Below are 21,361 nucleotides of genomic sequence, written 5' to 3'. Positions count from 1 at the left end.
CACGGAGATCGAGGGAGTATTGAACTCAAAGCCCCTCGGTTACGTCTCCAGTGATGTAGCAGATGTCGACCCAGTCACCCCCAACACACTCCTAATGGGGCGGCTGGACCCGGCGCTACCCCAGACAATGTACAGGCCCGAAGAAGCGAACGGCCGAAGAATGTGGAGGTACAGCCAAGTACTAGCTGACAAGTTTTGGAGCAGCTTCCTACTTCACTACCTACCGCCAGAAGTGGGTAAAAGAGAGAGACAATTTGACAGAAGGAACAGTCGTCATGATAGTTGACCAGTCACTCCCCAGAGCTATGTGGCCGGCTGGCCGCGTAAGCAAAGTGATCACCGGTGCCGATGGCAAGGTCCGAGCAGCTGAAGTACTCGTCGAAGGGCGCACCTACACCCGGCCCGTGGCGAGGCTCATAGAACTGCCCCGACTCCCAGATACTATTGATGATGACCATGACCCTATGACTTTGTGAGTTGACTGACCTTACAGCGGACCTTGAGTGGAAGACAGTGCGGTTAATCTGTCTCTGCTTAGCTAATTAGGTGGGACTAATTAGGGGGCGGCTGTTGTGAAGGATCAGATTAAACCGAATATGTATATTTATTTATATATATATATTTAATTGTATTTGTATATCGTTTGATATCCCCTGTATATTCCTTGTACAATATGCATTGAATATCCCCGTTTCTACTAAACAGCCCATAATAGTTTCATTCTACCATTGGACGAGAACCTGGCGCCAGGTTGCCATACCCCTAGGTTCAAGTTCAATCGTGCCGCCTAACATGTCGAGGCAACCCCCGGTTCCGCGCAGTAATATGCCGGGCGAAATACGTGTGGTACTATTTGTTCATAGCGCATATATATATGGCGCTCGTAAAGTAGAACTTTCTTTTAGTCCAGTTCTTTACCCTCCAACAGAGTGACAGACGCAAAAGCCTCCCCACGAAGCACGTGCGGTGTAGTAGGGCTTACTTGGCCCAGAATAGGCATTGAGATATCGTGTAGATTAATAGTTGAATGGTCATAGTTTGGCACCATACCGTCGAGTTGGACGTATTCTATTAAGCTAATAATAGTCTATTTATGTATGGTGCATCGTTCGGTTCGAGTTCTACAGTTATCAGTACCCCCATCGTTCCTGACGTTATCTGGACGCTTATCCAGGCTGGTCAGACCCCTAGTGGTGATTGCATCCGAGGAGCTCCGGGTCAAGAGCGACTGGACCTGTATATTGGATTACTCTACCCGACGACGGCGAGCCTTCCACGGCTCTTGGATTATGCTTTATGTGCTTTGATTATTCCATGAATAAAGGCCAACACTGTCGAGTGTTGGAATTACCCCCCGGAGAGGACTACAGGTGAGGCGGCGCTCTACACGTGAGGTCGCACCACGTCTCTCCGTTGTGGACCGGCAGATACCGTTCCACAGAGGGTCCAGCTGTATTCGTCTGCGGCCCGAGGTTCTGTGGGCACTGGGTCTAAGACTTTGGATTCTCCCAAGACACCGTCGGCCAGATGGGATACCGCCAGCGACTTCTCTAACCCCCCCCTCCTACTGTCTTACAACCAGCGGGACCCCCCCCCCCCCTTAGTGTATCCAGCTATAATCATTTAAGTACTATCGCTATCGTTTCCTAAATATTCCAGGTTGTATACTTACTCCCTGCGCAACCAGAGATTGGACATTCAATGTTGATTTACCTACGAATACTCATTTGCCATAAAAGTGCATACTCAACATTTCAAATCATAAATGTAATTAAGTGAATGTTGTATACACCCTTTGCTGTATTAAATATTCGATTTGGTCCATTTGTGTTGGTTCGTTTCATCAGGTGGGAAAGTGTTCATCATACTTATATCTTGTACTGGGTGGCCAGAAGTTAAAGTACATGAGGTAGTGGTATTAAATATCATATCTAACAATACAGTCAGGGAATTGTACCCCTCAGCTACACCAACTCTGTATGATAGCATGTACAATAAGGGTATATATATATATCCACCCACATCTGTCTGTACATACCTGCATATAATCCTTCTTACATATCTGTAGATACTATATCTATATCTGTACATACCACCCCTTAGCTACTCTTACTAGTTACAGTACGCTGCTGGCCAGTATGACTTACTACCATAGTGTCTTTATACCTGTATCACTATCGCATATTAATACTACAACTCTGTACATACATCTGATTAGCACTGTTACTCAGTAGTACTAATTGATATATTTTCTACCCAGTTTAATCACCTGTACAGTGTATATTGCTATTGCACTTTACTGTCACATTTGCACTCTGGTTGGATGCCAAACTTCTTTTTATTGTATTGTACTTGTGCTGTATAAATAAATAAATCTAATCTAATCTAATCTAGTAAAAAATGTACATTGTGGCTTTTTGTCTAATGTTTACCATTGATTTGACATTGATAAGACGTACCTAGAATAACCCTTGTGTCAGTGTGTGAATGTTTTAGCAGTGATGCAGCTTATGTTGTGTCTGTTCTTCCTCCCCAGCGTCTACATAGCTAGCTTCCCGGAGTACACCAAGTCCATGATAGACCACCTGGTAACCATGAAGATCAACCACTGGGACGGGTGAGAACTCACACGGCCGCATCATTAGACATGTCATTCACTCCATTGAAGACAAACAGGGTTGTATGCATATAGCAGGTGTACTTAATAGGGATGGGCGTGAGTAATCGCCGTGTCAACTGAACTCGAGTGGTTTTTGAGGGTGCTCTGTTAAAAAACGTCCACCAAAAGTGCCCGTTTGTGGGGAGCTCCAGTAGCTCACCGCATATCTCAGCGCTATTTCTGCGTCGGGGAAAACCGTGCTGCGTCACGGATCTGGTGGACTCCGAGTTCGATTCCCGGACCCGCCGTCATTTGCCAGAATGTCTTCCCCTGATCTATATCCCATTTCACCCTGTATCTGTCGGTCATGCTTGACCAGAAAAGCGATAAACGCTAAAAAAAAAAATACGTAAAAAAAAAAAAAAAAGTGCCCGTTTGTGTCATTGAAACCCGCTTTGAAATCCCGCGAGGCGTGAGTTGTTGCAGGACGTTGGAAGCTGTGGAGCATGGAAAGTACACTTTCACGTTACTGTAAAAAGTTTGTTAGCTTAGCGTTATCTACAAGGTAATAACAGCGGTTCGTGTTTGTGCATTTCCAAATTGTGCCAACAACATGTCGCCCACTTTGCGTAGCGTTCATAATAATAATAATTACTTTATTTGTATAGCACTTTTCATACAGAGGTTGCAGTTCAAAGTGCTTCACAACAGTAAAAAATACAGGCATAAGCGAGCATAAACATTTAAAATGTAAATACAAAGAGATAGAGAGGTAGCAAGGTTAGGCAAATCACAGTTCTTCAACAATATAAATAATAAAATAGAATAGACTATTGATACGGACACGCCGTTCCATGAGCGGAGAGACCTGCTGCAGACAGAGTGGAGGTAATTATTACAAATGGTAACGACCGCTTTGACCGACGATAGCATTAAGCATCGGTATATTTCTCTACATTGTTATGTCCGTGGAGCGCCACCTAATGCAAATCGGTAGCGGTTCACACGAGTATCTCGATCCGGGAAGACGTTACTCATGCCCAACCCTGGTACTTAATGTTAATTGTGAATCAAATCTGGGTGATCTCTTGTGCTTCACAGAGCCATCAGAGAGCTGGCGAGCAAAGCGCTCCACAACCTGACGCCTGAAGCCCCTGATTATATGGCCGTGACGGGTAAACAATGTCATCTTACCTGTTCCCCAGGCCATGGAGCACCTGAGGAGTCATTTGTTTAGGAATCCATTGTGACAACAGCCCTAAGACCTAGAATGTACTTGAAATAGACACTACAGTAGTTGTATGTGTTTTGTTTTAAATTTTGTTTATCCTATATATATATCTGCATGATAGCTTGTGCAATAATGCTGTATATACTGTATATATATATTTATTCTTACTGTGTGTATATATATATCCAAATTTTGTCTGTACATACCTGCATATAATCCTGTTTACATATCTGTAGATACTATATCTATATCTGTATACCTACTCTTACTAGTTACACTGCTGGCCAGTATGTCTTACTACCATAGTGTCTTTATACCTGTATCACTGTACATTAATACTACAACTCTGTACATACATCTGATTAGCACTACACACAGTAGTACTCATTAATATCTTTGATACCCAGTTTAATCATGTGTACATTGTGTATTACTATTGCACTTTACTGTTACATTTGCACTGTGGTTAGATGCCAAACTTCTTTTTGTTGTACTGTACTTGTGCTGTATGATGACACTACATTTTAATCTAATCTAATCTAAAATCTTCTTCTGTTTCAGTTTTGCCCCAGCTGCTGCCTCTAGCGATGGGCATTGACCTCCACAGTCGCCATGGAGCCATCCTGGCATGTGCAGAAATCACCCACGCTCTCTACTTACTGGGCTCTCAGACCAACAGGTACAGACCGACGTTTATTTAACCAGTTAAGAACAAATTCTTATTTACAACCACGGTCTGGCGGGAGGACAAAAGGGCCTCTCGAAGGGTAACGGGGAAATAAAATAGAAAAGAGACAACGATACATACATCACAGAGGCAGGGGTGCAGTCGTAATATGGGCGGAGGCCAAACGGTATCCTATTATTATGCAAAGTCTAGGCACTTATCACCTAGGGGACAAACCTATCACCTAGGGGACAAACATGTTTAATAAAATAGAAAAGAGGCAACGATATATACATCACAGAGGTAAGGGAAATAATTAAAACACGCATCAAACAAACAACCAAATAAAACCACAATGCATGCATGAGGCAAAACAGACAAATTACAGTTAATATTTTATAGATTTTAACTGTAAAAATAGATCAACGCCCTGCTACCGATACACCATTTCATGTGTTGTCCCCCTGCGTGTGTCTTCCTGTAGTTCTGTGGTGGACTTCATCTCATCAGAGTGCGTGGACGAGTTAAAGAACATTCATCAAAAGGTTTGTTCCCCCGCTTTCAAGAAGTTGTTGCTTGGAGTCACGCAGACTGTAATAAATCTGTCTTATCTCTGACGCCGTCTGTTTCATTTCCTTCCAGCTGTTTGACAGGAAGCAGTACAGGTAAGGATGAACGCAGACCTTCATCTCTCCCTCTGGGAACGTGAATATGATGCAGCGGTCCTTAACTCATTCAGAGCCACGCCCCTTTGACCATATTAGGGCTAGCGTGCCAATAAGGAAGTCAATGGGAGGGCGGGGAAATTTGCGAATGGTTAAACTATATCTTAAATTATGGCTATGGGTCTAAAGCACCCCTCGCTTATCAATGACTCGCTTGCAGTCAAAAACGGATTGTTTTTTCATTGGTACATTTCCGTTTTATACTGTTTTGAATACGAGTATAGTTTTGGAGATGTCTAGTAATTCCAGAGAAAACACGTCGTAATTTTTTGGCTGATTAATGAATAATTTTCAAATAAACGCTAGATTATCGATAGTATATGTGTCCTTATGCACGCTAGAGAAGCGGGCTGAAAAATCGATTATCCATGCCGTGGTCAGCGCTAACGCACACACACACACACACACACACACTGCGATGGCGGAGAAAAAAACATCTGATTAACCCAAGACTGGTAAAATAGAGTCCTTACCTCACACCAGATGTTCTGCAAAAAGAAGAATCCAATTCCTGATCGCCATTCCAAATATTGATTGCGTTTATTGATCCAACGTTATAGCACCAAAACACATAATCGACGCTGCTCCCAGTGGAGGTACTCGATGCAATAGTATCCAGCTGCATGCCAGAGAAGTAAAACCCGGACCGGACTTATTTTTTTGATGCACAGTCCCACCCAATCCAATCCAATGATGTGCAATACCATCCGGGAGACGATAGGCGGCGGTATTTGCCCTTTTCGAGCTCAGACCCATTCCCAATGATAACGTCAGGCTGGATGGATGGATGAAAAATGAATGGATATTGCTAATAAAAGAAATAACGATTAAAACCAGAGTTTTCTCTGGTCTTGGCACTCAACGCATGGCGAGTTAACCCGACTAATCTCGTGGTTGGCACTGAATGGGTTAATGGCTAGTTGATATAATGGCGATGTAAATCTGTTGACGTGTTATTTAACGGTAATGATTGTGTTTGTGTTCTGCACCAAGGGGCTTCGGTGGCGAGCTGATGAGGCCAGCGGGTAAGTCTTTGATAAGATAAGATATTCCTGGGGGAATTCTACTGCAGAGAAGCAGCCAATGTGATGTCATCTAGTTTCCATTAGGGATCAACTGGAAGACATTAGAGGCTGATTTCTGACTTTATAGTTACTTCAGCATTCAAGCATCAACCACTGTTAATGTGCACTCTCGTACATTACAGTGGTCTGTGTTGTATAACCGTCTGGGCAGGGCCACGGTATTTAACACTCACCTTTTGGGAGGGTTTTAATTTTTATTTCATTTATTTGTTTATTTGGAAGGGACAACGTGTATTAACACATTGAGTGCCACGCCCCTTTGACCATATATGGGCTAGAGTGCCAGCACTGAAGTCAATGGGAGGTTAGGGAAATTTGCGAACGCTTAAACTATATTAAATTATGGCTATGGGTCTAAAACACCCCTCGCTTATCAATGACTTGCTTGCAATCAACATGTATGAAACGGATTGTTTTTTCATTGGTACATATCCGTTTTATACCGTTTTGAATACGAGCATAGTTTTGGAGAGCTCTAGTAATTCCAGAGAAATTCCGTGATAATACCTCTTTAGTGGAATACACAAAACACGTTGTCATTTTTCGGCTGATTTATGAATCGTTTTCAAATAAACGCTAGATTATCGATAGTATATGTGTACTTATGCACGCTAGAGAAGCGGGCTGAAAAATCTATTATCCATGACCTGGTCAGCGCTAACGTCATACACGCACAAACGGACACGCTGCGATGGCTGAGAAAAAAACATCTGATTAACCCAATACTGGTAAAATAGAGTCCTTACCTCCAATTCCTGATCGCCATTCCAAATATTGATCGCGTTTATTGATCCAACGTTATAGCACCAAAACACATAATCGACGCTGCTCCGAGCCTTGTCAGTGAATGTGATAACACGATACTGCTTCCCAGAGAAGGGAAAACCCCGGACCGGACTTTATTTCTGATGCACATGCCCACCCAATCCAATCCAATGATGTGCATTACCATCCGGGAGACGATAGGCGGCGGTATTTGCCCTTTTCGAGCTCAGACCCATTCTCAATGATAACGTCAGGCTGGATGGATGAAAAATGAATGGATATTGCTAATAAAAGCAAAAACGAGAAAAAGACGAGAAAACTTGTCATTGGCACTCAATGTGTTAATGAATACATACAATATAATGCACTGTAAATACACAGGATTTAGCAATGGATGCTAATTTTCATCATCAGTCCCCAAACATAAAACAAATAAAATACAAAAACAGAGCAATATAAAAACATATTAAAACAAAAGAACAATAATTTACAAAAACAAAGCTAAAGGGACCAAGACCACAAAGGTCCTATATATGGTCACCTGCTTGGTGTTCTAGAAACACTACTACTTTGAGTTTAAAAGTAGTAAAGTTTAGACATTCTCGACTGGTGGTAGGTAAACTATTCCACAACATACTTCCCTGCACTGACGAGACATTCTGACATTCTAATGGAGCCCTCTCGATTCTAGTGTTTCATTCCCGGAGTTGTTTGCCCAATTCCGGGGCTGCAATGTCTCTTGCAGGGTCCGCGTTGACTCCTATATCTTATGGTCTCGCCAGGGTCTTTTAGGTGGAGCTTGGCTCCACCCACCTCCCAGTACCGGTGGCTTGACTGTTGACAAACTCCAGTACTGGTGGCTTGACTGTTGACGAACTCCAGTACCGGTGGCTTGACTGTTGACAAACTCCAGTACCGGTGGCTTGACCGTTGATGAACTCCAGTACCGGTGGCTTGACTGTTGATGAACTCCAGTACCGGTGGCTTGACTGTTGACAAACTCCAGTACCGGTGGCTTGACTGTTGATGAACCCACGTTGAGAGCCACTGTTCTAGCAAACTGAAGTGTTGTTTTAACTTGTATCTGTGTCTCTCCCACAGTCTGCACTCTCATAGAAAAGATATCCGTCTCCAAAATGCCCTTCAGGGACGACCCCGTCCTCAGTAAGTTGGTGTTCAATAGCCCGTCTCCAGGTTCTAAAGGGATGCACTGGCAGACGGACAGGCTAACGTGGTGCTTGTGTGTTTCAGTCGGCTGGCAGTGGCTCATTGACGACTGCTTGAAGAGCCTCCACCTGGTGTCCAGCGGAGCCAGAGAGGGCATCAAGGTACATCTGATCATTACCACCTGACCATATTCACACAGCAGCCACGTTGCTCTTATGTCATGCTCAGGTTGGGTTCCTTTCGACCCTGTTCCCACCTTCATGCTCAGGTTGGGTTTGTTTCACCCTGTTGCTACTTCCTACCTGTCCCCACTCTGGGTTAGACCACCTAATTGACCATATTCATACAGTGGCCGTTTCTGTTCTCAACCTGGGTGGAAAGGAACCCAACCTGAGCATGAAGGTGACACCAGACCACTGCTGTGTCTTTGTTTTTATTGCATTTCTATTTATTCATTGACGTCCCACCTGTTGAAAAGACGTGGTTAGAACATTGAAGGCCTCACTGCTGGCTGGTCCAGAGCCTCCAGACCTGCGTCTTCATCTGGTGCTGCTTGTGTCTCTGCAGGACACAGCGGTGTCGGCCCTGGCTGCTCTGTGTGAGGAATACTACCAAGCCCAGCCGGGCGAGGCCCAGCCCCACATGCAGGGTGAGTAGGAAGTGCAGGGCCGGATTAACGACCGGGCCGTTTGGGCCACAGCCCGTGGGCCTCTAGTGACGAGGGGCCTTTTTTTTTAATTTTTTTTTCTTTGGAGGCCCCTCGTCACTAGAGGCCCCAACATTTAAAAAAAAAATACTTTTATTTTTATTTTTTTTGGAGGCCCCTCGTCACTAGAGGCCTTTTGGTGGCCCCTCGTCACTAGAGGCCCCAAATATATATATATATATATATATTTTTTTTACTTGTATTTTAAATTTTCTTGGAGGCCCCTCGTCACTAGAGGCCCCAAATTATTATTATTATATTTTTTTACTTTTATTTTTATTTATTTTTAAATTACACACTAGTAAAAAATAAAATAAAGAAATACGAAAAAAAATATATATAATCAGATCCTCATCCAGCGTTTACTTTCACAGCATCTATAGTGACTACTAGTATCATCTCATCTCTTCTCTATCTATTTTTATAAAAAAAAATGTATTGCAAATAAAAATATGATTGATTGTTTGATAATGAGGGGTGAGAGACGTTGAAGAGGCTGAGCCAGGCGCCGCGGGCAGAGAGGACGAGAATGCTAACGTTATTATTATTGATGCTAGCGACAGAGAAGAGGCAGCGGCAGCCTCTAGTTCAGCCGGCCCACCACCACCAGTGGCTGCCACCTGTTCGTATACGCCCGCCGCATCTCCACAGCCCAGCCCCAACACCAACACGAATGACTCTGACTTAGGGCTGGGCGATAAAACGATAACGATAACTATCGCGATAAATTATTTCCTCGAAATAAACATGAAACATGGTCGCAAAGTTTCGATATATCGATTTTCCAAGCTTGGATATGAGCACACGCACTAACAACCAATCAGTGAAGGAGATGGCCGACAGCGAAGGAGACCCGCGGTGCACCTCTGGTTAAAGAGGTAGGACTCTAGTAGTAAACAAGGCTGGCTAGGATAATTAGCTTGCACGCCGCTATTTTATAGTTTACGTGCGGAGTGGGTGTGTGGCGTGAATTCTGAGGCCACGGTTAGAGTAGTGTGGGGTATGCGGTGGACGTCGTTGCAATGTATTGGGGCGGAACGGAGTATTTTAGGGTGATAGTTAGTACATTGGAAACAAGGCTGGCTAGGATAATTAGCTTGCACGCCGCTATTTTATAGTTTACGTGCAGAGTGGGTGTGTGGCATGAATTCTGAGGCCACGGTTAGAGTAGTGTGGGGTATGCGGTGGACGTCGTTGCAATGTATTGGGGCGGAACGGAGTATTTTAGGGTGATAGTTAGTACATTGTCATGGGATACACCGCTTGCTCTGGCTAACTGTTAGTTCCATTCTTATAAGTGGTGGTAGGTTGCCCCCTGGTTGCCCCACCAGTGCATAGAAGAACGTGCAAGGACTGATGACGACATCAACTCGAGACATTCGCAGCAGCAAAACAAGTCTATTAATAGCCCGTCCATCGGCGCCGGGCATAAGAAGTTAATTAAACTTGACAGAAATTATATCTACAATAATTATCGATATCGAGTTATATGAAAATAATTTTATAATTTTATCGCGATAACGTTTTTGGCCATATCGCCCAGCCCTACTCTGACTCTGAGGCAGACCGTGATGATGACAGCCTGCCGCCGGCGGTGCTTGAACATGAAAACCAGGAGGATTGGTTGGACAATGTTACGGATCCAGCTTATTTTTTTTTAAGTGACATAAAAACGCCATATGTGTACGACGTATGTTTGTGGGTGGGGTTGGGGGGGGGGGGCCCTCCACAAGAATCTGGCCCAGGGGCCTCTGAATTCTTAATCTGGCCTTGAGGAAGTGCAGCGGCCTGAAGTATACTGGGCTACTGACACTGGAAACAAACTGTGTGTGTGTACGGTAACTGAAAAGTATCTGAATGCATTTGCATTGTCTTATGTCCCTTGCCTGTTTGTAATAAGTCAACATCAATTTACATTTACATTGCATTCACACGTGTGTGTGTGTGTGTGTGTGTGTGTGTGTGCGTGTGTGTGTGTGTGTGCGTGTGTGTGTGTGTGTGGTGTGTGTGTGTGTGTGACGTGTGTGTGTGGTGTGTGTGTGTGTGTGGCGTGCAGAGGTCCTGGTGTCCCAGTACATCGCTGGGCTGAGGAATCAAGAGGTGCTGACTCGTTGTGGCTCTGCGTTGGCCTTAGGCTGTCTGCCAGGATTTATGGTCCACGGCAAACTGCAGCAGGTGTGTTTACACTCAGGGTGCCTCACGCCACTCAAGTAGGATCCATCCCATAACCCTGGTGTATAAATATATATATAAATATATGTGTGTGTGTGTGTGTGTGTGTGTGTGTGTGTGTGTGTGTGTGTGTGTGTGTGTGTGTGTGTGTGTGTAGATCCTGGAAGCGCTCCAGCAGGCCTGCAGCCAGAAGGAGGACAGGATGACTGAGGCCAGGAGAGATGCGGTCCGAGCCGTGGCACAGTGAGCGTGACATTACCTCCAGACTTCTCATCTCCAAGCCGGAGCAGTTTTTTCTTCATTCGATCGACGTATATCTCAAACTAGGGCCGGGGAGATTAATCCAGTTTCGATTTCAATTATGATTTTGGCCTTTTTCACGATCACATGAAAACGAGATTAATCGAGATAAGACGGTTATCGCGCTAAATGGCGCGTTGCTCTCGTTTTGTCTTGTGTTGTAAATGCAGCGCACCCTTCCTTCACAGCGCTGCGCTCCGCCCCTCCCCTCCTGCCCAAACAGTAGTTTCATCTCGCGTTGAGAGGCGTTGTTTTGAAACATATTTGGTAACTTGTAGAAGATACAGAAAGGCAGCCTTTGGTCGAGAAGGTAAAACATAAGTTGTCGTTATGTTTTCAAGTCAAATCATGTTTGATAATCGTGATTTCAATATCAATCAAAATAATCGCAATTATGATTTTTGCCATAATCGAGCACCCCCTATCTCAAATCCCGCCCTCTTTTCTTGATCCTCCAATCGCAACCGCTGCTTCCCTTGGGCACACTTTGATTGGAGGATCAAGAAAAGAGGGCGGGGTTTGAGATCAGGTCAATTTCTGTTCTACCTCACGTCTCTCTAGATGTGTCTTATGTCATGCTCAGGTTGGGTTCCTTTTAGGGATGTCCCGATCACGTTTTTTTGCTCCCGATCCCGATCATGTGATTTTGAGTATACCGATACCGATCTTTCCCGATCCGATAAAAAAAAAAGAAAAAGAAAAGGACATTTTTATTATTATTATTATTTTTTTTACTTTTATTTTTTTTATTCAACAAACATGACCATGTTCATGTCTTAAACTCATACTGAGGCCTTAGTTTTGGTTTTAAATTGCATATCATCATTCATTTATTTATTGTCACACAGAGCAGAAGAATTTTGCCAAAACAAACCAATAGTATCCAGCTGCAGAACGGCAGACCAGCCACACACTCAGACCCAAACCCATTTCCTTTGATTTAATTATACATCAAATGATTTATGTCAAGGATTGCAATGCCTCGCTTGAATGAAGTTAACTTTTCACCTGGATAACGTCAACATTCAGGGTGAATGTAATGTGAGAAATTGGGATTAAAAAAAAAAAATTATTTGAGTCTGAGAGTGTGGCTGGTGTGCCGTTCTGCAGCTGGATACTATTGGTTTGTTTTGGCAAAATTCTTCTGCTCTGTGTGACAATAAATAAATGAATGATGATATGCAATTTAAAACCAAAACTAAGGCCTCAGTATGAGTTTAAGACGTGAACATGGTCATGTTTGTTGAATAAAAAATTAATTAATTAAAAAGAAATTAAATAAAATTAAAATGCATTTTTTTTTATCGGATCGGGAAAGATCGGTATCGGTAGATACTCAAAATCACATGATCGGGATCGGATCGGGAGCAAAAAAACGTGATTTTACTTTTTTTTTTTTTTTTTCAACAAACATGACCATGTTCACGTCTTAAACTCATCATACTGGTTTTAAATTGCATATCATCAATTCCCGATTTTTTATATATATTTTTTTGCCGATCCCGATCTTCGGAAAATCACGTGATCGGGGCATCCCTAGTTCCTTTCCACCGTGTTCCCACCTTCATGCTCAGGTTGGGTTCCTTTCCACCCTGTTCCCACCCTGGTTTAGACCACCTAATTGACCATATCGACACAGAAGCCATTTTGTTCTTATGTCATGCTCAGATTGGGTTCCTTTCCACCTTGTTCCCACCTTGGGTTCCTTTCCACCTTGTTCCCACCTTCATGCTTAGGTTGGGTTCCTTTCCACCCTGTTCCCACCTTCATGCTCAGGTTGGGTGCCTTTCCGCCCTGTTCCCACCTTCATGATCAGGTTGGGTTCCTTTCCACCTTGTTCTCACCTTGGGTTTCTATCGACCGTGTTCCCACCTTCATGCTCAGGTTGGGTTCCTTTCCACCCTGTTCCCACCCTGGGTTAATTTCTACCCTGTTTCTACCTTCATGCTCAGGTTGGGTGCCTTTCCGCCCTGTTCCCACCCTGGGTTAATTTCGACCCTGTTTCTACCTTCATACTCAGGTTGGGTTCCTTTCTGTGATACATCTTACAGCTGGGACGCCCTGTTGTCTTGCATGTATAGCTTAACTATTCCCTTCAAGCACAGTAGGCTGCAAGGCCAAGATAAACAGCCACCCGCCCACACCAGCAGGACCTGATTGACACGTCTGTCCTCCACTCACCTTTACTCTTTGTGTTTTGCATCTTACCTTGAAGTCCCCTCTTTTTACCTTTCTGTCGGTCCGTCTGGTGCTTCTTCTCTGTGGACCGTTCAGCCTGTTTTCAGAGTCCACTCTCTGGATCAGCTGACATTGGTACCAGGTCTCCACTCTCTGGATGAGCTGACATTGGTACCAGGGCCCTCATTCATCAACGTGTTCTACGCACAGATCTGTGCTTACCCTGTGCGTACGATCATTTCTAAGCAAAGAGTGGGATTCATCAATTTCGATTTGAACTTGACTCCGTGCTTACGTCTACGCACAGGTCAGACCAGGCGTACCTGGCGCCCAGTGGTAGAATATATTATTACAACAAGGAAATGAGCTTCTGTGCATAATAACACTGGCATGTTCTGTACGAACCGTAGTTCATTATAGTTCATTGTAAAATAGCAACAGTAGTGTAATTATGGTCAAAACCCTATAAATAGCATTTGGAATAATAGATCTTTCTCTCAGAATGAATGCAGCATGGTTTATATAGCGTTATCGGAATATACGGGGTGTAGGCTACTGACTGACTGCGCTCCGCGTAGCTTGATTGATTGATTGATTGAAAAGTTTATTAACAGATTGCAGAATGGGTACAGTACAGTACAGCTCAGTACATACAATTGTTAATTGGGGATGCAGACCAACTTTCGTCTTGTTTACATCAGGGTCCCCCATTTTCAATTCATCATAAATCATAAAGCTCAACTCGTTATTATTTTGCGCACAGACCGCCGAAACACGGGAACGTTTTGATTATATTTAAAAGGCTTTACGTTAAACGAAACAAGTGGAATTTCGAAGCTGTAAGCAGAATAAGTCATATGAATATAGTGTTCTTCCCCCTTTTTACTGTATAAGAAAGAATAGAAAACGCATTGCAATGACACCATGCAGATAGTGGACAGACTATATGATGGGATTCAAGTTCGCGTTTTTGTTGCTCATAGGCATGCTGTCAGAGTATGATATCTTAATCAAACATTCTAGAACATTTGTCGTCACAGATCATGTCCTAATAGAACATAGGCTATGGCATGGATCGTGATATTGTGTGGACTGTTATTATTACTGTACACCGGTACCACGAAACTGGCCCCTACAAATGTCCTAACCTAGTTGTACAGTAAATGACCAAGTAAGGCTTTGTCAATATTCCAATGTACAGTGTAAAATGTGTGTGTGTGTCCTACCCAACCCCCCCCCCCCCCCACCTCCAATGTACAGCCCTCACCCAACCCACCCAACCCCACCCCACCCAACCAACCTCCTCCAATGTACAGTTTCTACGCCAAATGTATATACACTCCTTTTCTGGACACTTTTGTATCACAAACAGTACTGTATTTGCAAATCTGATATGTCATAAATGTATAGATGTAGCAGTACTGTCTATCTGTATGTCATGTATGTCATATATGTTATGATGAATTGAAAATGGAGGACCCTGATGTAAACAAGACGAAAGTCTTTCTCTGGTCTGCATCCCCTTAACAATTGTATGTATTGAGCTGTACTGTACTGTACCCATTCTGCAATCTGTTAATAAACTTTTCAATCAATCAATCAAACCCATTGTGACAACAGCCTTGTGAGTCCCGCACACAAACATGATGGAATTCAAGTTCATGTATTGAAAGGCAGGCTACATCATACATGCAGTGAGATTCATTGTTCTTGTATGCTCTCGTATTATATTGTTTATATAGGCTACCTGTTGTGAAGGATCAGATTAAACCGAATATATATATTTATTTATGGATATATATTTAATAGTATTTGTATATCGTTTGATATCCCCTGTATATTCCTTGTACAATATGCACTGAATATCCCTTTAGTCTACTAACAGCCCATAATAGTTTCATTCTACCATTGGACGAGAACCTGGCGCCAGCAGCCATGCCCCTTGGTTCAAGTTCAATCGTGCCGACCAACATGTCGTGGCAAGCCCGGTTCCGCGTAGGAATACGTCTGGTGAAATACGAATGGTACTATTTGTTCACAGCGCATATATATATGGCGCAAGTAAAGTAGAACTTTTTTTTAGTCCATTAGTTCTTTACCCTCCAACCTAGTAACAGACGCGAAGCCTCACCCACGACGCACGTGTGGTGCAGTAAGGCCTACTTGGCCTCAGAATAGGCATTGAGACATCGTGTGGATTAATAGTTGAATTGTCATAGTTTGGCACTATACCGTCGAGTTGGACGTATTTCTATTAAGCTAATAATAGTCTATTATGTATGGTGCATCGTTCGGTTAGAGTTATAAAGTGAGCAGTACCCCCATCGTTCCTGACGTTATCTGGAGTCTTAACCAGGCTGGGCAGACCACGTGTGGTGCTTGCATCCGAGGAGCTCCGGGCCAGGACGAGTGGACCTGTACATTGGATTACTTTACCCGGACGACGGCGAGCCTTCCACGGCTTGGATTATCTACATGCTTTGGGTGCTTTGATTATTCCATGGATAACGGCCAACACTGCTGAGTGTTGGAACTACCCCCCGGAGAGGAGTCCAGGTGAGACGGCGCTCTACACCAAGTGAGGTCGCCTCACGTCTCTTCATCTGTGGACCGGCAGCTACCGTCCACCAGAGGGTCCAGCTGTATTCATCTGCGGACCGAGGTTCAGTGGGCATCGTGTTCAGGACTCTGAATTCTCCCAAGAAATCGTCGGCCAGATGGGATACCGCCAGCGGCTCTTCTAACCCCCCCCCTACTGTCTTACAACCAGCGGGACCCCCCCCCCCCCCTTAGTGTATCCAGCTATAATCATTTAAGTACCATCGCTATAGTTCCCTAACGAACCAGGTTGTATACTTACTCCCTGCGTAACCAGAGATTGGACATTCAATGTTGATTTACCTACGAATACTCATTTGCCATACAAGTGCATTTCAAATCATAAATGTCATTAAGTGAACGTTGTATATACCCTTTGCTATATAAAATATTCGATTTATACATTTGTGTGGACTTCGTTTCATCAGGTGGGAAAGTGTTCATCATATCTATATCATGTACTGGATGGCCAGAAGTTAAAGTACAAGTGGTAGTGGTTTAATAATACCATACTTATCAATACAGTCAGGGAATTGTACCCCTCAGTTACAATTGGTCCTTCGAGCCGGAGGGTAACTAGTGTAATATTAATATAGTGTTATTAATATTGAAATGGCCTATGATGAACACTCCACGAAACGGTCCTCCTAACGTAGAACGCCCGCAGCGCAGACGACAGCCACCTCAGTACTTAGAGGATTACGCTGTCAGTCAACTACCTAGCCTTCGACAAACGGTAAACGCGGTAAAAGTAGAAAGTAAAATTATGTCTGACCTTAACGACCAGGTTTCCCCGACCACAGAGGCCCTAGTGGGTTCTAATGTAACTGACCAAGCTCACGGTGGGGACCAGGAGGGAGCTGACATGCCTTTACCCCCCGCCAATACCGAAGAAGTAGTCCCCGACCAGCCCCGGGAGGAAGACAACCCTACAGAGAGAGAACTCTGCACGGAAGAAGAGGAGGAGAGCGCCGAGGAAATAGAGCTCCAGGACTCTCCAACGAGCGGCTCACCCAGGAGCGGCTCACCTCTACAACCGTCTTCCCCCAGCGAAGCGGAGAGGATGCTATCACAGGCGTTCCTCGTCAGCCTGACAGCCGCTACTGAACGCGATCGACTTCAGGGTGAACGCGATCGACTCCAAGCACAGATGCTTATCGAGCGCGAACAACTCCAAGCGCAGCAACGGAGCGAAGAAGAGCGCATACGCCTGGAGATGAGACGCCTTCAGACGGAAGAGAATATGGCAAGAGACCGGGCCGACGCACAGCGCGCCGCTGCCGGTGCCCAAAGAGAAGCAGATCTCACCAAGCGCGAAGCCGAGCGCGACAAGTTACAAGCGCAACTAATGGAGCAGCTGATCCTCAAGGCAACACCCTCTCCCTCCGCCAGGGGTTCAAGGAACTCGTCGAGACAACAGTCAAGGGCAGCGTCTCCTAACCGAGCAAGCGACCCTGAACTTGACCAACAGACCAAGCCTATACCCCCCGCAGACCCCCTTCCCAGACCGGTCCAAGCGAGACCCAGCTACAAGGAAGGAGCGGCATACACTGCGGAGAAGCTAAATAAACGACTACAGGATCTAGAGGACCTGATAGAAGAAGAAGAGGGAGAGGAGGAGAACCAAGCCCGACGACAGCACAGTACTCCACCGGACCAGGAGGTCCAGTACAGCCCAGGCTATACCCCCGCGGCGCTGCGCTACAGACCCCCGACTATTCACGGGTGAGCACGACGCACGACCAGCCCCGAGGAATAGCACCTTGACCAGCGGGCCATGGTACCCTGTCGGTACCAGCCCACAGAGAGGCGCAAGAGGAGACTCGCCTAGAAGGTCTCTCCCCCAACGCTCGCCGATGTATCAGCCATCCACGGCGTCATACATTGCCACGCCGTCGTTTCCAGACTTCACCTATGAGAATCGAGCACAGTACACGGAGCTCCGGATGTGCTTAGAGACAATGATGGTGGATGTCGCTGATGAACGCCACAAGTATGCAATATTACTGAAGCACCTGAAAGTACCGCGAGCGCACAATATAGCGCTAGCCTATGCCACCTCTACGACCCCATACACCGCGGCCCTAGCAGCGCTGGACCAGAGATATGGACGTATATGGGATTACGTAATCCAAGAGATAAGGCATATTGGTCGCCTACCCCCAGCAACAGACAATCGCTCATTAGACGACCTGTCAATCAAAGTGCAGTCCCTGGTAGGGATGCTGGGAGCGCAACGGGAAAAGGGCATGCATGAGCTATACGCCAACTCTAACGTCGAGAGGATTCTAGAGAAGCTGCCACCCGCAAGACAAGAGCGTTTTAGGCGGCAGAGAGACCACCGTGATCCTAACGGTCCCGAACCATCCCTCCTTGATCTAGCCGACTTCCTGGCGAGAGAAGTCAGCAGCTTACGACTGGATACATTCGTGCGGAGCACGCCAAGCTCCAGAGAGGGACCCAGGAGAATAAACGATGGAAGAAGATCGGTGACTGTCATGCACCAATCAGAGTCAGTACCGAGCAGTAAGAGCCACAGTACCCCCTCGAGAAAAGAGAAGTGGAAGATGGTGTGCCCCTACTGTGAGAAAGAACACTGGCTGTCACAATGTGACCTGTTCACAAAGATGAATGCAGAAGAAGTGAGTCAATGGATAAAGTCCAACAGGCGCTGTTACCGATGTGCGCGCAGTCACATGGCAGCCGAATGCCGCCTAAAGAAAAGGTGCAGTCGGTGTGACGGAGCCCATCTAGATATACTACACGACAGTAACAGAAGACGGCCTTCACCTGCACCATCGAGCGGCACCAAGGCAAGTGTCATGTACATTGACCCCGCCAGCAGCAGCGGCGCCCAAGTGCTCTTAAAGGTAGTCCGTGTGACATTGAGCTACCAAGATAAAGTCATGGACACTTACGCCGTCCTTGATGACGGGTCAGAGAAGACCCTTCTGCTCGCGTCCGCTGCGGCCCAGCTGGGACTGCGGGGGAGCGAGAACCAAATGACGATTCGGACAATAAGAAGAGATTTAAAGACGATAAAAGGCGAGAATGTCTCCTTCACTATCGCAGCAAGCGGGCAGCCAGAGCGACGGTATAGGATTACAAATGCTTTCACCAGCCAAGAAATAGGACTATCGCAGTACACCTACCCCATCGCCAAGCTGATGGATAAATATGTGCACCTGCGTCAACTACCTATCCCGCTCATAGACGGCGCCACCCCGACCCTGCTGATAGGCTCCGACCATGCAGAACTCATAGTCCCGATTGACCGGGTCCATACAGGACCCCGAGGCTGTCCTGCAGCAGTCGAGACCCGCCTAGGGTGGACACTACAAGGCCCCCTCGCTAAATCTCTCAACCGAACAGCAGCCACTAGCTGCCTCCACTCCAGAACGACAGAAGAAGACACCACTCTCCTGCAGCATGTCGAGAGGCTATGGACACTAGAGACAATGCCCTTTAAGAACGAAAAGAAAGATATTCGTTCTAAAGAAGACATTTACGCCATCAACCTACTCGAGCAAGGGACAAAGAGAGTCACAGTCGGCGGAGTGATGAGATACGCAACTCCACTCCTGAGGCGAGAGGGAATGCCCACCTTTCACGCAAAGAAAGACGCCACGGAGCGCTATCTATTGAACACAGAGCGGCGCCTAGCCAAAGACCCCGCTCAAGAGAGTGTGTACCGCGCTGAGATTGAGAAGCTAATCACAGCGGGACACGTGACAAAGATTGACATTAAAGAGGCCGATCAGACGACCGAATCATGGTACGTGCCGCATCACAAGGTCCACCACAACGGCAAGGATCGCATTGTGTTCAACTGCAGCTACCAGATCGGATCCCAAAATCTGAATAAAGAGCTCTTGCCCGGCCCCACACTCGGCCCCTCCCTACTGGGCGTGCTACTGCGCTTCCGCCAGGACAAGGTGGCTATCAGCGGGGATATCAAAGGGATGTTCCTGCAGGTGAGACTAGTGGAGGAGGACAAGCCCCTGCTGCGGTTCCTATGGAGAGAGAGGATCGGAGATGAGAACCCAGCCATCTACCAGTGGGAAGTACTCCCCTTCGGAACCACATGCAGCCCGTGCTGTGCTACATTTGCACTACAGAAACACGTCGCAGAGGACCCAGCAGCAGATGAAGAGGTCCGACACAGTGTGAAGAACAGTTTCTACGTGGACAACTGTTTACAAAGCGTTTCGACTCAAGAAGAAGCCGAGGCTCTCCTAATCAAGCTACGCGCCTCCCTGATCAAAGGCGGCTTTGATCTCAGGCAGTGGGCCAGCAGTGACCCGCACGTATTGCGCAGCCTCTCCCCCGCGGACAAGGCTGCCAGCAGCGAGACCTGGATGGCGACCATCCCAGGAGAAGCCCAAGAAATGACACTAGGACTAGTCTGGCGCTTCAAAACAGACTCGCTCCACTATAGACACAAACCCCTGACTCCAGAGCAGGGAAGGTCGACGGCGACACCGACCACCAGACGGAGTGTGTACAGAACACTCGCCAGACAATATGACCCGTTGGGATGTATTCTACCTTACACCACCAGGGCAAAGATGATTGTACGAGCACTATGGGACAAGGACCAGGGCTGGGACGACCCAATACCCGCACACCTTGCCTCCACATGGAGAGAGTGGGAGACGGAACTCCGCTCACTCCCAGGCGTCAATATACGCCGCAGCTACTTCCCACCCACGGTGAGGCCAGAGACATGCAAGATGGATCTACACGTCTTCAGCGACGCCTCCGAAGTAGCCTATGGATCGGTGGCCTACTTGCGTGCCCAAGAGAAGGGAGGCGAGATACACACTGCTTTCATCCTGGCTCGCTCAAGAATAGCCCCACGAAAGCAACAATCTATCCCGCGTCTAGAGCTCTGCGCAGCCCTAGCAGGAGCGCATCTAGCCACGTTAATCCAACGTGAACTCACCATTCCGGTGCACAGAACAATCTTGTGGTCAGATTCCACGACAGTACTCACATGGATCAAGTCTGATTCATGCAGATACAAAGTCTTCGTGGGAGTCAGAGTCACCGAGATTCAAGAGTTAACAGAAGCAGCGAGCTGGCGGTATGTGGACACCAAACACAACCCAGCTGACGTCATCACCCGGGGAATGTCCCTGGATGACCTCACCCGTCGCAACATCTAC

The 21,361-nt window shown here is 46.1% G+C and overlaps 1 protein-coding gene across 1 annotated transcript in view; it reads left to right on the top strand.

Moving 5' to 3' along the window:
* The window catches only part of LOC311240889 (tubulin-specific chaperone D-like), a 115,320-nt gene that overhangs the window by 50,115 nt on the left and 43,844 nt on the right, over positions 1 to 21,361 (top strand). The window contains 11 exon segments of the mRNA XM_084329494.1: positions 2,537 to 2,617; positions 3,701 to 3,774; positions 4,392 to 4,509; positions 4,982 to 5,042; positions 5,140 to 5,162; positions 6,216 to 6,247; positions 8,174 to 8,236; positions 8,324 to 8,400; positions 8,807 to 8,888; positions 11,002 to 11,120; positions 11,275 to 11,360. Of these exon segments, the coding sequence (XP_084185620.1) occupies positions 2,537 to 2,617; positions 3,701 to 3,774; positions 4,392 to 4,509; positions 4,982 to 5,042; positions 5,140 to 5,162; positions 6,216 to 6,247; positions 8,174 to 8,236; positions 8,324 to 8,400; positions 8,807 to 8,888; positions 11,002 to 11,120; positions 11,275 to 11,360 (816 nt within the window).

This window comes from Notolepis coatsorum, assembly GCF_963971535.1.
Source record: "Notolepis coatsorum genome assembly, chromosome: 14".
NCBI classification, from domain to species: Eukaryota; Metazoa; Chordata; class Actinopteri; order Aulopiformes; family Paralepididae; genus Notolepis; species Notolepis coatsorum.
Note: the sequence above shows the minus strand (reverse complement) of the source record. Positions and strands in the feature narration are given on the sequence as shown.